Source organism: Festucalex cinctus, chromosome 3 (assembly GCF_051991245.1).
Source record: "Festucalex cinctus isolate MCC-2025b chromosome 3, RoL_Fcin_1.0, whole genome shotgun sequence".
Lineage (NCBI taxonomy): Eukaryota > Metazoa > Chordata > Actinopteri > Syngnathiformes > Syngnathidae > Festucalex > Festucalex cinctus.
The window spans coordinates 880,043-897,316 of NC_135413.1; the positions used below are offsets into that span (position 1 = coordinate 880,043).

General features: G+C 38.5%; 1 protein-coding gene across 2 annotated transcripts in view; it reads left to right on the top strand.

The window, feature by feature from the left end:
- Positions 1–17,274, top strand: part of vps4a (vacuolar protein sorting 4 homolog A) — a 373,362-nt gene that overhangs the window by 262,846 nt on the left and 93,242 nt on the right. For both annotated transcript variants that reach the window (XM_077518130.1, XM_077518131.1), the window contains one exon: positions 11,777–11,917. In XM_077518130.1, coding sequence (XP_077374256.1) covers positions 11,777–11,917 — 141 coding nt within the window. The remainder of the gene's footprint in view (positions 1–11,776; positions 11,918–17,274) is intronic.

Here is a 17,274-nt window from a genome sequence, read left to right on the forward strand (position 1 = left end):
AACTTTACACACACATCAGGCTTGTCATAAGCATGAATATTTTAGAGATTTCTTATTAAATTTGCAATAAATGCTTCAATAGCGCCCTCTAGACATTTTTATGAAGTCTTTCCGATTATATGATTCAGCTAGATGTGTGAATATTGGCAGGCATGCCTAATATATTCAAAAAGTATTCTATATAGCCATGTGCCAATCCATTTTGATTTTATTTTGTTAATTGTGCATCATTTTTGGCCTTTCCATGAAACTTTACAAACACAAAGCATGGCAAAAACGTTTAAAATTTAGATGGTTTCCTATTTGACAGTACCCCAACATGCCAGTACCCCGACGTGCAAATACCCCAACGTGGCCCGGGTTGCGAGGGCCCTTTGTAGCTGCTCGTTATTTTTTATTATTCTTTTCCGCAAACAATCACATTTTTGAGACACTAAACGTGAACGAAAACTCACCAAACTTTACACGCAGATAGGGCCTGGCGAAAAATTTGATATTTTAAAGTCGCCATACATGATAACAGAAAAATGGCTCTGTAGCGCCACCTACATAGCTTAAACAGATCCCTGTCCCGCTACGATTGTCCTACGGCTATGAAAATTGTGTGGCACCTGTAGCATATCCAGATGAACAAAAACCTCTTTGATATGTGTACCCTAAAATAGACAGGAAGTGAGATATGAGTATTTAAATGTCCAATTTTGGCCCATTTTTGCACATTTACAGGGGTCATACTTTTGCCCGCTTCTCCTACACGGTTAACCCGATTGACTTCAAACTTGGGATGTACCATCTCAAGACCTGGGACAACACCATGATAAAAAATCTAAAGTTTTTGACATTCTATATGACGGTGGTGGGGCATCAAATTTAGTGTTTCAAAACTCTTACTAAACGTAGCATTGCCGGTTGTATGTTTAACCTTGAGCTAGGAAAATTGGTACACATATGTAACAGACTATGATCTACAAAAAACTCTTTTGGTGCCATATGCTAAACCCAACAGGAAGTCCGCCAGAGGCCGGGCATCAAATTATGAGTTTCAAAATTCTTACTTAATGAAGCATTCCCGGCTGTACGTTTCACCTAGAGTTACCAAAATTTGAAGACATATGTAACAGCCCTCAAGGTACAAAAAACTCTGTTTGAACCATATGCTAAACCTAACAGGAAGTCCGCCATTTTGATTTACTTTGGAACGTGTTGCCACTTTTTTGGCCATTTCATAGGGGTCCTATTTGAACGAACTCCTCCTACAGAGTTTATCCGATCATCTTCAAACTTGGTGTGATTCATCTTAAGATGTTGAAAATGAAAAGTAATCGAAAGTTTTTTATTTTGTCACACGCTGTTGCCATAGCAATGCATTGTTTGCCAAGTGTTGCTTTTTTTTTTTTTATTTATACATGTGTGAAAACTCATGAAACTTTGCAAACACATCAGACTTGTCATGAACATGAATTTTTAGAGATTTATTGTGCAATTTGCAATAAATAGCGCCCTCTAGACATTTTTATGAAGCATTTCCGATTGTATGATTATGCTAGACCTACAAAAAAGTATTATGTAGCCATTTGCCAAACCAAAGAGGAAGTCCGCTATTTTGATTTTATTTTGGGAATTATACATCATTTTTGGTCTTTTTCATTAAACTTTGCACAGACAAGGCATGGAAAAAAACTAACATTTTAAATGGTCCTTGTTCCATGTAACAGTACCCCAACGTGCCAGTACCCTGACGTGCAAGGAACCCAACGTTGTGCTCAATAGCGCCCTCTATGCATTTTTATGGAGCGTTTCCAATTGTATGATTCAAGCGATACACAACTAAAGATGACTTGACCTAGATTTGTGAAAACTGGGAGGCATACCTATTATTTTTCGCATTTTTGAGACACTAAACGTGAACGTAAACTCACCAAATTTTACACACACATCAGGCCTGGCGAAAAATTTGATATTTTAAAGTCGCCATAGATGATAACAGAAAAATGGCTCTGGAGCGCCACCTACATAGGTTAAACGGATCCCTGTCCCGCTATGATTGTCCTACGGCTATGAAAATTGTGTGGCACCTGTAGCACATCCAGATGAACAAAAACCTCTTTGATATGTATGTGTACCCTGAAATAGACAGGAAGTGAGATATGAGTATTTAAATGTCCAATTTTGGCCCATTTTTGCACAGGGGTCATACTTTTGCCCGCTTCTCCTACACGGTTAACCCGATTGACTTCAAACTTGGGATGTACCATCTCAACACCTGGGACAACATCATGGTAAAAAATCTAGAGTTTTTGACATACAATATGACGGCGGCGGGGCATCAAATTTAGAGTTTAATAATTCTTACTGAACGAAGCATTGCCGGTTGTACGTTTAATCTAGAGCTACGAAAATTGGTACACATATGTAACAGACTATGACCTACAAAAAACTCTTTTTGAACCATGTGCTAAACCTAACAGGAAGTCCACCATTTTGATTTACTTTGGAATGTGTTGCCATTTTTTTTGGCCATTTCATAGGGGTCTTATTTTAACGAACTCCCCCTACAGTGTTTATCCGATCATCTTCAAACTTGGTGTGATTCATCTAAAGATGTTGAAGATGAAAAGTTATTGAAAGCTTTTTATTTCGTCGCACGCTGTTGTCGTGGCATGCACTGTTTGCAAAGGGAAAACAAATCTTCTTAAAGAAGCATTCCCAGTTGTACGAAGCAGCTAGAGCTACGAAAATTTGTAGACATGTGTAACAGCCCAAGATGTACAAAAATGTCTCTTGGTGACCTGTGCTAAACCCGACAGGAAGTCCCCCAGGGGCCGGGCATCACATTTTGAGCTAAAAAAAACTCCTCTTTAACAAAGCATGCCCGGCTGTACGTTTCACCTAGACTTACCAAAATTTGAAGAGGTATGTAACAGCCCTGGAGGTACAAAAAACTCTTTTTGAACCATCTTCTAAACCAAACAGGAAGTCCGCCATTTTGATTTACGTCTTAGGGGTCATATTTTCACGAACTCCTCGTACAAAATTCATCCGACCGTCTTCAAACTTGGTGTGTTTCATCTTAAGATGTTTAAGATGCGAAGTTATCGAAAGTTTTTTATTTTGTCACATGCTGTTGCCATAGCGATACATTGTTTGCCAAGTAAAGTGCTGCTTTTTTTTTTTTGGTCTATACATGTGTGAAAACTCATGAAACTTTGCACACACATCAGACTTGTCATGAACATGAATTTTTAGAGATTTCTTGTGCAATTTGCAATAAATCGCGCCCTCTATACATTTTTATGGAGCATTTCCGATTGGATGATTCAAGCGCGAAATAACTAAAGATGACTTGACTTGAACTAGATTTGTGAAAACTCAGAGGCATACCTATTAGTCTCAGACCTACAAAAAGTATTCTGTAGCCGTATGCTAAACCTAAAAGGAAGTCCGCCATTTTGAATTTATTTTGGGAATTGCACACCATATTTTGCGTTTTGATGAAACTTTGCACACACAAGGCTTGTCAAAAACATTTTAGATGGTCCTTGTCCTATTTGACAGTACACCAACGTGCCAGTACCCCAACGTGCAAGTACCCCAACGTGGCCCGGGTTGCGAGGGCCCTTTATAGCTGCTCGCAGCTCTAGTTATTCTTCTTCTTCTTCTTCTTTTTCTTTGTTATTATTCTTTTCCGCAAACAACCACATTTTTGAGGCACTAAACATGAACGAAAACTAACCAAACTTTACACGCAGATCGGGCCTGGCGAAAAATTTGATATTTTAAAGTCGTCATACATGATAACAGAAAAATGGCTCTGTAGCGCCACCTACATAGGTTTAACGGATCCCTGTCCCGCTACGATTGTCCTATGGCTACGAAAATTGTGTGGCACCTGTAGCATATCCAGATGAACAAAAACCTCTTTGAACTGTGTACCCTAAAATAGACAGGAAGTGAGGTATGAGTATTTGAATGTCCAATTTTGGCCAATTTTTGCACATTTACAGGGGTCATACTTTTGCCCGCTTCTCCTACACGGTTAACCCGATTGATTTCAAACTTGGGCTGTACCATCTCAACACCTGGGACAACATCGTGGTAAAAAATCTAAAGTTTTTGACATACTATATGACGGCGGTGGGGCATCAAATTTAGAGTTTAAAAATTCTTACTTCACGAAGCATTGCCGGTTGTACGTTTAACCTTGAGCTACGAAAATTGGTACACATATGTAACAGACTATGATCTACAAAAAACTCTTTTTGAACCATATGCTAAACCTAACAGGAAGTCCGCCATTTTGATTTACTTTGGAACGTGTTGCCATTTTTTTGGCCATTTCATAGGGGTCCTATTTTAACGAACTCCTCCTACAGAGTTTATCCGATCATCTTCAAACTTGGTGTGATTCATCTTAAGATGTTGAAGATAAAAAGTTATTGAAAGCTTTTTATTTCGCCGCACGCTGTTGTCGTGGCATGCACTTGTTTGCAAAGGAAAAAAATTCTTCTTAATGAAGAATTCTCAGTTGTACGAAGCAGCTAGAGCTACGAAAATTTGTAGACATATGTAAGAGCCCACGATGTACAAAAAAGTCTCTTGCTGCTTTGTGCTAAACCCAACAGGAAGTCCCGCAGGGGCCGGGCATCACATTTTGAGCTAAAAAAAACTCCTCTTTAACGAAGCATTCCCGGTTGTACGTTTCACCTCGCGCTATGATAATTTGGAGGCATACATAAGAGCCCACGATGTACAAAAAAGTCTCTTAGAACCATATGCTAAACCAAACAGGAAGTCCGGCATTTTGATTTACGCCTTTTGTAGGGGTCACATTTTAACGAATTCCTACGAAATTTATCCGACTGTCTTCCAACTTGGTGTGTTTCATCTTAAGATGTTTAAGATGCAAAGTTATCGAAAGTTTTTTTTATTTTGTCGCAAGCCGTTGCCATAGCGATGCATTATTTGCCAAGTAAAATGCTGCTTTTTTTTATTTTTTTGTCTAAACGAGCGAAAACTCATGAAACTTTACACACACATCAGACTTGTCATAAACATGAATATTTTAGAGATTTCTTGTGCAATTTGCAATAAATGGCTCAATAGCGCCTTATAGACATTTTTATGAAGCTTTTGGAAATGTATGATTCAGCTAGATTTGTAAAAATTGGGATACCTATCAGCCTAAGACTGACAAAAAAGTTTCTAAAGCCATATGCTAAACCAAACAGGAAGTCTGCCATTTTGATTTACTTTGCTATTTGTAGCCATTTTTTGGGGCCTTTTATAGGCCTCATATTTTCTACAAAACTTATCAGATCGTCTTCATTCTTTGGCGTCTTTCATCTGAAGATATTTAAGATGAAAAGTTATTGAAATTGTTTGTCACGCCTTTGCTCTAGCGATGCATTGTTTGCAAAGAAAAATGCTTTTTTTTTTTAAAGTCTAAACATGAGCGAAAACTCAAAACTTTGCACACAGATCAGACCTCTCAAGAACATGAATATTTTAGAGATTTGTTGTGCAATTTGTAATAAATGGCTCAATAGCGCCCTCTAGACATTTTTATGAAGTATTTCCGATTATATGATTCAGCTAGATGTGTGAATATTTGGAGGCACACCTATCAGTCTAATACCTACAAAAATTATTCTATAGCCATGTGCCAAACCATTTTGATTTTATTTTGTTAATTGTGCATCATTTTTGGCCTTTCCATGAAACTTTGCAAGCACAAAGCATGGCAAAAACATTTACAATTTAGACGGTTTCCTATGAAACAGTACCCCAACATGTCAGTACCCCGACGTGCAAGTACCCCAACGTGGCCCAGGTTGCGAGGGCCCTTTATAGCTGCTCGCAGCTCTAGTTAGGGCCCGAGCAGCTACCGCTGCGAGGTCCCTATTGTTTTTCGATCGGATTATTATTATTATTATTAGGGCCCGAGCAGCGACCGCTGCGAGGTCCCTATTGTTTTTGTAAAAATTATTATTATTATTATTATTATTATTATTATTATTATTATTATTATTCTTTATTCTCCGCAAACGATCCCGATTTTGGGTACCTAAACATCTCCGAAAACTCACCGAACTTTGCACACTCCTCAGGCCCGGCGAAAAATTTGATATTATGAAGTCGTCATAAAAACGCGACTCTATAGCGCCCCCTAGCGTAGAAAAATAAAAACCAAGCCCGGCACGTTTGAGCTAGAGCAACAAAAATTGTCAGGCACGTGTAGCACCCCGAGATGCACAAAAAAAGTCTATTGGGACCATGTAGCTAAAATGTACAGGAAATGAGCTATGAATTTTTTAATGTCCAATTTTGGCCTATTTTGGCACATTCACTGTGGTCATGCTTTTAACCCCTCTGCAAACAGTTTTCATCCAATTAACTTCAAACTTGGCATTTATCATCTCAAGACGTGAGAGAACAACTGGGCAAAAAGTCTTGCCTTTTCGAAATAGTATATGATGGGGGCGGGGCATCAAATATTGCCTTTAAAATTTCATTTGTCCAGAAAGAGCAAATGCTTAATAACTCCCATGTTCAAGATCCAAAAAATCTCAAACTTCTCAGGCAATGTAATAGTCACGGCCTGAAAACATCTATATGATAAAATTCAGTTATACATATAGCGCCACCTAGTGGTAACAATAAATGTCATACTTTACGTTTTTAGCTACTGCGCTGAGCTCGTTGAAGGGATCCAGTTGAAAATTGGTCAGAAAAGCCTTAAGATGTTGATCATGCCCCACACCGAATATTGTAACTTTTCGCCAAAGGGCGTGGCCGCTACGGTGCCGCAAAGTCTAAAGATTTTTCGTGACAATAAAAGCTGCATTAACTTGACCGAGATGATCCTATCTTCTCAAAATTTCACACATTTGATGAGAGTCCAGCCCTAAAGACATCTATGAACTTATATTTCATCTTACTGATAGCGCCACCTATTGGCAATTTTTTTTTCTTACGAATTTTCTTCTACGTTTTTCTCCAAACACGTTAACTGGACCTACCTCATATTTGCTCAGATGAGGGTTTCGGCCTTCACGGTGTCACAACACGAAGTTTGTGAGTTTTCGCGAATTGCTGTGGGCGTGGCTAAGCGCTGTTCGCCAAGAAAACAACGCCAGTTTTGAGGGTCTAAACATGCACAGAAACTCATGAAACTTGGCACACACATCTGGCCTGGTACAATAAGCAATATTTTATTGTTGATTGTGCTATTTTTGAAAAAAAGACTCAATAGCGCCCCCTAGAAATTTTTAACGAAGCAGCCCCGGTTGTACGTTTAAGCAAGAACGACAAATATTTTTAGGTGTATGAGGGAGCCCAAGACCTACAAAAAAGTCTCTTGGAACCATATGCTAAAATGAACAGGAAGTGAGCTACGAATTTTTGAATGTCCCATTTTTGACGATTTTTGCACATTTACAGGGGGCATACTTTTGCCCACTTCTCCTACACGTTTCATCCGACTGAGTTAAGACTTGACCTGGACCATGTCAAGACCTGTGCCAACGACATGGGGAAAAATCTTGACTTTTCGAACTACTATATGATGAGGGCCGGGCATCAAAATTTGTGTTTCGCACTGAAAAAGGATATGCTTAATAACTCCCCGGTACATGCTCCAAAAAATCCCAAACTTGACATGTATGTTTATCGTCAAGGCTCAAAATGTCACTCAAAATGTTCACTGGCATCAGACTTATCCAAACATATATATATTTTTATTTATTTTTGATAGCCTCTATGGACATTAAAAGCAATATCGTGAATGAAGGATATGCTGAATAACTCCACGGTACATGCTCCAAAAAAAATCCCACACTTGACATGTATGCTTATAATCAAGGCCTGAAGGTATCTCTATGACAACATTCAGTTATAAATACAGCGCCACCTCGCCCTTGAGGCTTATATAAAAAAAAAAAAAAAATACCCCACATACGGTATTTTGTACAAAAAATGTAAACTCATTCTAAGTGTGATAACTAAGTCATTTATGAATATTCTTTTAGTTTCCACCACTCAAATTGTTCACTGGCTTCACACCGATCCAAACGTATGTACGTTTCCATTTTGTTTTATTCATTTTTGATTGCCTCTTTGGACAAAAAAAGTAACATTGTGCAATGAGTACAACGAGCGATGATGTGTATATACACTTTTACAAAAAATACCAATCAGGGCAACTCATTGCCAAAAATAAAAAAGGACGCTGATTTTTGCAGGTCTTAACAATCACCAAAACCCGTTGAGCTTGACACACACACTGGCAAAAAAATATTCTACATGTAAACGTTTATTATGCCATTTTCAAAGAAATTTTGCTTCCAATATGCCAGTACCCCAACGTGCCAGTACCCCAACGTGCAAGTACCCCAACGTGCAAGGACCCCAACGTGGCCCGGGCTGCGAGGGCCCTTTATAGCTGCTCGCAGCTCTAGTTATTCTTCTTCTTCTTCTTCTTCTTTATTCTCCGCAAACGATCGCGATTTTGGGTACCTAAACATTCACGAAAACTCACCGAACTTTGCACACTCCTCAGGCCCGGCGAAAAATTTGATATTATTAAGTCGTCATAACAATGCGACTCGATAGCGCCCCCTAGCGTAGAAAAATAAAAACCAAGCCCGGCACGTTTGAGCTAGAGCAACAAAAATTGGCAGGCACGTGTAGCACCCCGAGACGCACAAAAAAGTCTATTGGGACCATGTAGCTAAAATGTACAGGAAGTGAGCGATGAATTTTTTAATGTCCAATTTTGGCCTATTTAGCACATTCACTGTGGTCATGCTTTTTCCCCCTTTGCAAACATTTTTCATCTTATTGACTTCAAACTTGGCATTTATCATCTCAAGACCTGAGAGAACAACTGGGCAAAACATCTTGCCTTTTTGAAATACTATATGACGGGGGCGGGGCATCAAATATTGCCTTTAAAATTTCATTTGTCCAGAAAGAGCAAATGCTTAATAACTCCCATGCTCAAGCTCCAAAAAATCTCAAACTTCTCAGGCAACGTAATAGTCACGGCCTGAAAACATCTATATGATAAAATTCAGTTATACATATAGCGCCACCTAGTGGTGACAATAAATGTCATACTTTACGTTTTTAGCTACTGTGCTGAGCTTGTTGAAGGGATCCATTTTAAAATTGGTCAGAAAATCCTTAAGATGTTGATCATGCCCCACACCGAATATTGTAACTTTTTGCCAAAGGGCGTGGCCGCTACGGTGACGCAAAGTCTGAAGATTTTTCGTGAAAATAAAAGCTGCATTAACTTGACCGAGATGATCCTATCTTCTCAAAATTTCACACATTTGATGAGAGTCCAGCCCTACAGACATCTACTAACTTATATTTCATCTAACTGATAGCGCCACCTAGTTCTACATTTTTCTCCAAACACGTTAACTGGACCTACCTCATATTTGCTCAGATGAGGGTTTCGGCCTTCATGATGTCACAACACGAAGTTTGTGAGTTTTCGCGAATTGCTGTGGGTGTGGCTAAGCGCTGTTCGCCAAGAAAACAACGCCAGTTTTGAGGGTCTTAAACATGCACAGAAACTCATGAAACTTGGCACACACATCTGGCCTGGTAAAATGAGCAATATTTTATTGTTGATTGTGCTATTTTTACAAAAATGACTCAATAGCGCCCCCTAGAAGTTTTTAACGAAGCAGCCCCGGTTCTACGTTTAAGCAAGAACGACGAATATTTTTAGGTGTATGAGGGAGCCCAAGACCTACAAAAAAGTCTCTTTGACCCATATGCTAAAATGAACAGGAAGTGAGCTACGAATTTTTTAATGTCCCATTTTTGACGATTTTTGCACATTCACAGGGGGCAGACTTTTGCCCACTTCTCCTACACGTTTCATCTGACTGAGTTAAGACTTGACCTGGACCATGTCAAGACCTGAGCCAACGACAGGGGGAAAAATCTTGACCTTTCGAAATACTATAAACTCATTCTAAGTGTGATAACGAAGTCATTTATGAATATTCTTTTAGTTTCCACCACTCAAAATGTTCACTGGCATCAGACTTATCCAAACATATATGTATTTTTATTTATTTTTGATAGCCTCTGTGGACATTAAAAGCAATATCGTGAATGAAGGATATGCTTAATAACTCCACGGTACATGCTCCAAAAAAAATCCCACACTTGACATGTATGCTTATAATCAAGGCCTGAAGGTATCTCGATGACAACATTCAGTTAGAAATACAGCGCCACCTAGCCCTTGAGGCATATATAAAAAAAAAAACCCCACATAGGTATTTTGTACAAAAAAATGTAAACTCATTCTAAGTGTGATGACTAAGTCATTTATGAATATTCTTTTAGTTTCCACCACTCAAATTGTTCACTGGCTTCACACCGATCCAAACGTATGTATGTTTCCATTTTGTTTTATTCATTTTTGATTGCCCCTTTGGACAATAAAAGTAACATTGTGCAATGAGTACAACGAGCGATGATGTATATATACACTTTTACAAAAAATACCAATTAGGGCAACTCATTGCCTAAAAATAAAAAAGGCCGCTGATTTTTGCAGGTCTTAACAATCACCAAAACCCGTTGAGCTTGACACACACTGGCAAAAAAAATATTCTACATGTAAACGTTTATTATGCCATTTTCAAAGAAATTTTGCTTCCAATATGCCAGTACCCCAATGTGCCAGTACCCCAACGTGCAAGTACCCCAACGTGCAAGGACTCCAACGTGGCCCGGGCTGCGAGGGCCCTTTATAGCTGCTCGCAGCTCTAGTGTCTATCTGTTATTTGCTTACCTATTGTGCCTGTGCACTTTACTGTTGACTACATATTTGTTGTTTTTGCGTCTTGCCTATAGCTGGGAATTCGAGAAATTTAATTTCAATGAATATGTTGTATGTCTAGCACAGTGGTGTACAAACTACGGCCCTGGGGGCCATTTGCGGCCCGCCGTCCATTTTTCAGTGGCCCGCAACATATGCTAAAAATGGCATTTGACTCAGTTCAAATAAAATAAACAAAACAAAAATGTTTGGAGATGGCCAAAGTAAGAAGGGAGGGTATCGGAAAACAGGTGCCATTAAAGGATATTTTAGTTCACTAAAACTAATGAAAAAACTAAAATTAAAAAAAAAAAATTGTTACCGAAATAAAATAAAAACTAAAATGCTTTTTAAAAAACGAAAACTAACTGAAACTATATTTTTTGTTTACAAAACTAACTAAAATTAACTATAATTATAGCAAACATGTCTATCGTTTTAGTCTTTGCAAATTAATTTAATGCATGAGCCTTTGGGGATGATTTTAAATGTGATTTTTAGAAGATTTATTTTTTATATAAACCGGAATAATGACGTTTGAAAGTATGTCACACAGAAGTGACATCATCTAGCAGCAGCCAATAGAAAAGCACCTTCAGATGACGTCACTCCCATGGTGTTTTTTAAATATTGCGCAAAAGTAATACACATTTAAAAAAAATAAATAAAAAAAACTAATACTGAAACTGACAAACTAAACTAAAACTAAGCATTTTTAAAGAACTAAACTAACAGAACCACCAATTGTTGTAGATGCTGACTGATTGGACTTTTACTTTTTGATTTGCTGGCCTGCTCACAAATGTGTTGCAAGATTCTTTGAAAGGTAAAAGTGCATTGGGGCAACCGAAACTTCTAGTGCACATTTAACTAGTTTTAGTACGCATGCGCTGATAATTTCACCCGCTACTGTTTCCACTCCTGCAGATTCGCGGCCCATCCCGCAGCAACAGCCAGCTCATGGTGGATGACCTATTGACCCCTTGTTCACCTGGTGACCCTGCTGCCCTAGAGATGACCTGGATTGATGTGCCAAGTGATAAGCTACTGGAGCCAATAGTCTGCATGGTGAGGTTTGCACACATTTCTGGAATCAATACAGTAGTCACTTCATTGGAGAGAAGGCGGAAGGCCATGAGCATACAATTTGGTCAATTTGTTTTTTAGTCCTATGTGATGTACAGCCCCTTTCAAAAGTATTCATACCGCTGGACTTTTTCAACGTTTTGCCACGGTACGACCACAAACAAATATTTATTTTTATTTTTATTTTTCTGAAAGTTAAACACAAAGTAGCACACAATCGTGAAGTGAAACAAAGCGGGTGTCTTATTTCAAACTTGTGTTACAACTAAAAATCTGAAAAGTAGGGTGTGCAAAAGTATTCAGACCCCTTTTCCTTCGGTGTAAGCCAAAGTTGTCTTCAGAGGTTGCCTGTTGATGTCTTACCTGTTGCCCTAGTGACAAAATGTAATGTGTAATGTGTTTGCATGGCCAGTTTTTACACACTGGCAGTTTTCTGAATAGAACTAAATTCTTGTGATTTTGTCCAAAAAATGACTTTTCCTTTGAAGTGTTATAACAAAGTCATTTATGAATAAAATGTATTTTTCAATTTCAACCACTCAAAATGTTCAGTTTTACTTGTAAAAAACAAAAAACAAAAAACCTGTATTCGCACTTCAAAATGTTTGCTTTGTTCTTGTTTAAAACTGATGCAAAACTAATGTTTATGTACAGCACTTTGTATACAGCAACGCCTGTTCTTAAAGCGCTTTATAAATAAAGTTGAGTTGAGTTGAGACCTATCTATACATATATAGTATTCATTTATTTATTTATTTATTTATTCATTTATTTATATTTAACGCCCTTATGGACAAATAATAGCAGTATTATTCTAATAGCAAGCCTAACTATGCTGTACATATATAGAAAATAAAAGTCTAATTTGAATACAGTGGAACCTCTACTTACGAACGTCTCTTCATACGAATTTTTTGAGTTACGAAACTCCTCAACGGGAAAATATTGCCTCTTGTTATGAAAGAAATTTCTTGACACGAAAGGTAAAAATACATTACCGAACGCAACATACTTACGGCTATGGCTATTTCCTATCATAGGTACCTATGAGCGTAAATACTAGATCGGTGTTTGTGCATCGTTCTGGCATCCCATTGGCTCAGAGGAAACTATACCATAGGTATCTATGATCGTATACTAGATCGGTGTTTGTGCATGTTTCTGGCATCCCATTGGCTAAGAGGAACCTCTACCATAGGTATGAGCTTATACTAGATCCGTGTCTACAGTGGTATGAAAAAGTATCTGAACCTTTTGGAATTTCTCACATTTCTGCATAAAATCACCATCAAACGTGATCTGATCTTTGTCAAAATCACACAGATGAAACAACAGTGTCTGCTTTAACTACAACCACCCAAACATTTACAGGTTTTCATAATTTAATGAGGATAGCATGCAAACAATGACAGAAGGGGGAGGAATAAGTAACTGAACCCTCTGCCTAAGGATACTTAAAGAGCAATTGAAACCAATTTTTACCAAACAATTTAAGTCAGGTGTGTGCCCAATCACTGATGAGTGACTTAAAGCTGCCCTGCCCACTATAAAACACACACCTGGTCAGAATTGTCTTGATGAGAAGCATTGTCTGATGTGCACCATGACTCACTCAAAAGAGCTGTCGGAAGACCTGCAATCAAGAATTGTTGGTTTGTATAAAACTGGCAAAGTATACAAAACCATCTCTAAAAGTCTGGATGTTCATCAATCAACAGTCAGCGAAGTTGTGTACAAATGGAGAGAGTTTGGCACTGTTGCTTCCCTCCCAAGGAGTGGCCGCCCACCAAAGATGACGCCAAGAGTTCAGCGCAGACCACTCAGAGAGGTAAAAAAGAACCCTAGAGTGTCTGCTAAAGACTTACAGAAATCACTGGCACAGTCCAATATCGCTGTGCATGCATCAACTATATGTAAAACATTGGCCAAGAATGGTGTTCATGGGAGGACTCCACGGAGGAAGCCACTGCTGTCTAAAAAAAACATTGTTGCTCGTTTGATGTTCGCAAAAAGGCACTTGGACACTCCACAGAAGTTTTGGCAAAATATTTTGTGGACTGATGAAGCCAAAGTTGAATTGTTTGGGAGGAACACACAACGTCATGTGTGGAGGAAAAATGGAACAGCTCACCAACATCAACACCTCATCCCCACCGTGAAGCATGGTGGAGGGTGCATCATGGTTTGGGGCTGTTTTGCTTCCTCAGGGCCTGGACAACTTGCAATCATTCATGGAAAAATGAATTCAAAAGTTTATCAGGATGTTTTGCAGGAAAACCTGAGGCCGTCTGTCAGACAGTTGAAGCTAAAAAGAGGATGGATGCTGCAACAAGACAATGATCCAAAACACAGAAGCAAATCGACTTCAAAATGGTTTCAGAAGAACAAAATACACGTTCTGGAGTGGCCAAGTCAAAGTCCAGAACCCCATTGAGATGCTGTGGCATGACCTCAAGACAGCGATTCATGCCAGACATCCCAGGAATCTGACTGAACTACAGCAGTTTTGTAAAGAAGAATGGGCCAAGATCAGTCCTGATCGATGTGCCAGACTGATCTGCAGCTACAGGAAGCGTCCGGTTGAAGTTATTGCTGCCAAAGGGGGTCACAAAATATTAAATGTGATGGTTCAGTTACTTATTCTTCCCCCCTTCTGTCATTGTTTGCATGCTATCCTTGTTAAAATATGAAAACCTGTAAATGTTTGGGTGGTTTTAGTTAAAGCAGACACTGTTGTTTCATCTGTGTGATTTTGACAAAGATCAGATCACGTTTGATGGTGATTTTAGGCAGAAATGTGAGAAATTCCAAAAGGTTCAGATACTTTTTCATGCCACTGTATACAGCGTCCTCATCATTCATCCCGCGGCCCATGAGGTGTTCTGATAGTTTTTCGTAAATGTATGAACTAACGGCCAACGAATTTGTGCAAACATTCAAACATTTGGTGATTGATGAAGGCACAGTAAGTTTTTAATTGCGACGAGACGGGCCTTTTAAAAAAAAAAAAAAAAAAAAAAAGATGCCTCGCCATACCGGAAGTTTCCATGAAGTTTCAGAATTTGTTTAAAAGAATCGCCCAGAAAAAGTGTTCACCAGTCGGTCTTTTGCTCACTAAGATGATGTTTGCATTGGACATTAACGAAGGATTGTTTAAAAAAAAAAAAAAAAAAAAAAAAAAACAACAACCATGGATCAGTTCTTTACAAAACACCAGGCAAAAAAAAAAAAAAAAAAACTAGAGCTGCGAGCAGCTATAAAGGGCCCTCGCAACCCGGGCCACGCTGGGGTATTTGCACGTCGGGGTACTGGCAAGTTGGGGTACTGTTTCATAGGAAACAATCTAAATAGTAAACGTTTTTGCCATGCTTTGTGTTTGTAAAGTTTCATGGAAAGGCCAAAAATGATGCAAAATTAACAAAATAAAATCAAAATGGATTGGCACATAGCTATAGAATACTTTTTGTAGATATTAGGTTGATAGGTATGCCTCTCAATATTCACACATCGAGCTGAATCAAATAATCGGAAATACTTCATAAAAATGTCTAGAGGGCGCTATTAAGCCATTTATTACAAATTGCACAACAAATCTATAAAATATTCATTATCGTGAGAGGTCTGATCTGTGTGCAAAGTTTTGTGAGTTTTCGCCCATGTTTAGAATCTCAAAAAAAACATTTTTCTTCACAGACAATGCATCGCTACAGCAAAGGCGTGCGACAAAATAAAAATTTTCCAACTTTTCATCTTAAATAACTTAAGATGAAACACGCCAAAGAATGAAGACCATCTGATAAGTTTTGTAGGAAATATGACCCCTATTAAAAGGCCCCAAAAATGGCTACAAATACCAAAGTAAATCAAAATGGCAGACTTCCTGTTTGGTTCAGCATATGGCTTTAGAAACCTTTTTGTAAGTCTTAGGCTGATAGGTATCCCAATTTTTACAAATCTAGCTGAATTATATAATACAATACATTTGCAAAAGTTTCATAAAAATGTCTAGAGGGCGCTATTGAACCATTTATTGCAAATTGAACAAGAAAGTTTTTGCACATGTTTAGACCAAAAAAAAAGCAGCATTTTACTTGGCAAACAATACATCGCTATGACAACGGCGTGCGACAAAATAAATAACTTTTGATAACTTTGCATCTTAAACATCTTAAGATGAAGCACACCAAGTGTGAAGACAGTCGGATAAATTTTATAGGAGGAGTTTGTTAAAATATGACCCCTAAAAAAGGCCACACAAAATGGCTACAAATCCCAACGTAAATCAAAATGGCGGACTTCCTGTTTGGTTTAGCAGATGGTTCCAAGAGACTTTTTTTGTACATCGTGGGCTCTTATGTATGCCTCTAAATTATCATAGCTCTAGGTGAAACGCACAACCGGGAATGCTTCATTAGTTGTTTTTTTTTTAGCTCAAAATGTGATGCCCGGCCCCTGGGGGACTTCCTGTTGGGTTTAGCACATGGCACCAAGAGACTTTTTTTGTACATTGTGGGCTGTTACATATGCCTCCAAATTTTCGGAGCTCTAGCTGCTTCATACAACTGGGAATGCTTCATTAAGAAGGATTTTTTTTTCCTTTGCAAACTGTGCATGCCACGGCAACAGCGTACGACGAAATAAAAAGCTTTCAATAACTTTTCATCTTCAACATCTTAAGATGAAACACACCAACTTTGAAGATGATTGGATAAACTCTGGAGGAGGAGTTCGTTAAAATATGACCCCTAAAAAAGGCCACAAAAAATGGCTACAAATCCCATCGTAAATCAAAATGGTGGACTTCCTGTGTGGTTTAGCATATGGCTCCAAGAGACTTTTTTTGTACATTATGAGCTCTTATGTATGCCTGCAAATTATCATAGTGCTAGGTGAAACGTACAACCGGGAATGCTTTCTAAAGAGGAGTTTTTTAGCTCAAAATGTGATCCCCGGCCCCTGGAGGACTTCCTTTTGGGTTAAGCACAGGGCACCAAGAGACTTTTTTTGTAAATCTTGGGCTGTTACATATGTCTACAAATTTTCGTAGCTCTAGCTGCTTCGTAATGCTTCTTTAAGAAGGATTTTTTTCCTTTGCAAACAGTGCATGCCACGACAACAGCGTGCGACGAAATAAAAAGCTTTCAATAACTTTTCATCTTCAACATCTTAAGATGAATCACACAAGTTTGAAGAAGATCGGATAAACTCTGTAGGAGGAGTTCGTTAAAATAAGACCCCTATGAAATGGCCAAAAAAATGGCAACACGTTCCAAAGTAAATCAAAATGGTGGACCTTCTGTTAGGTTTAGCATATGGTTCAAAAAGAGTTTTTTTTAGGT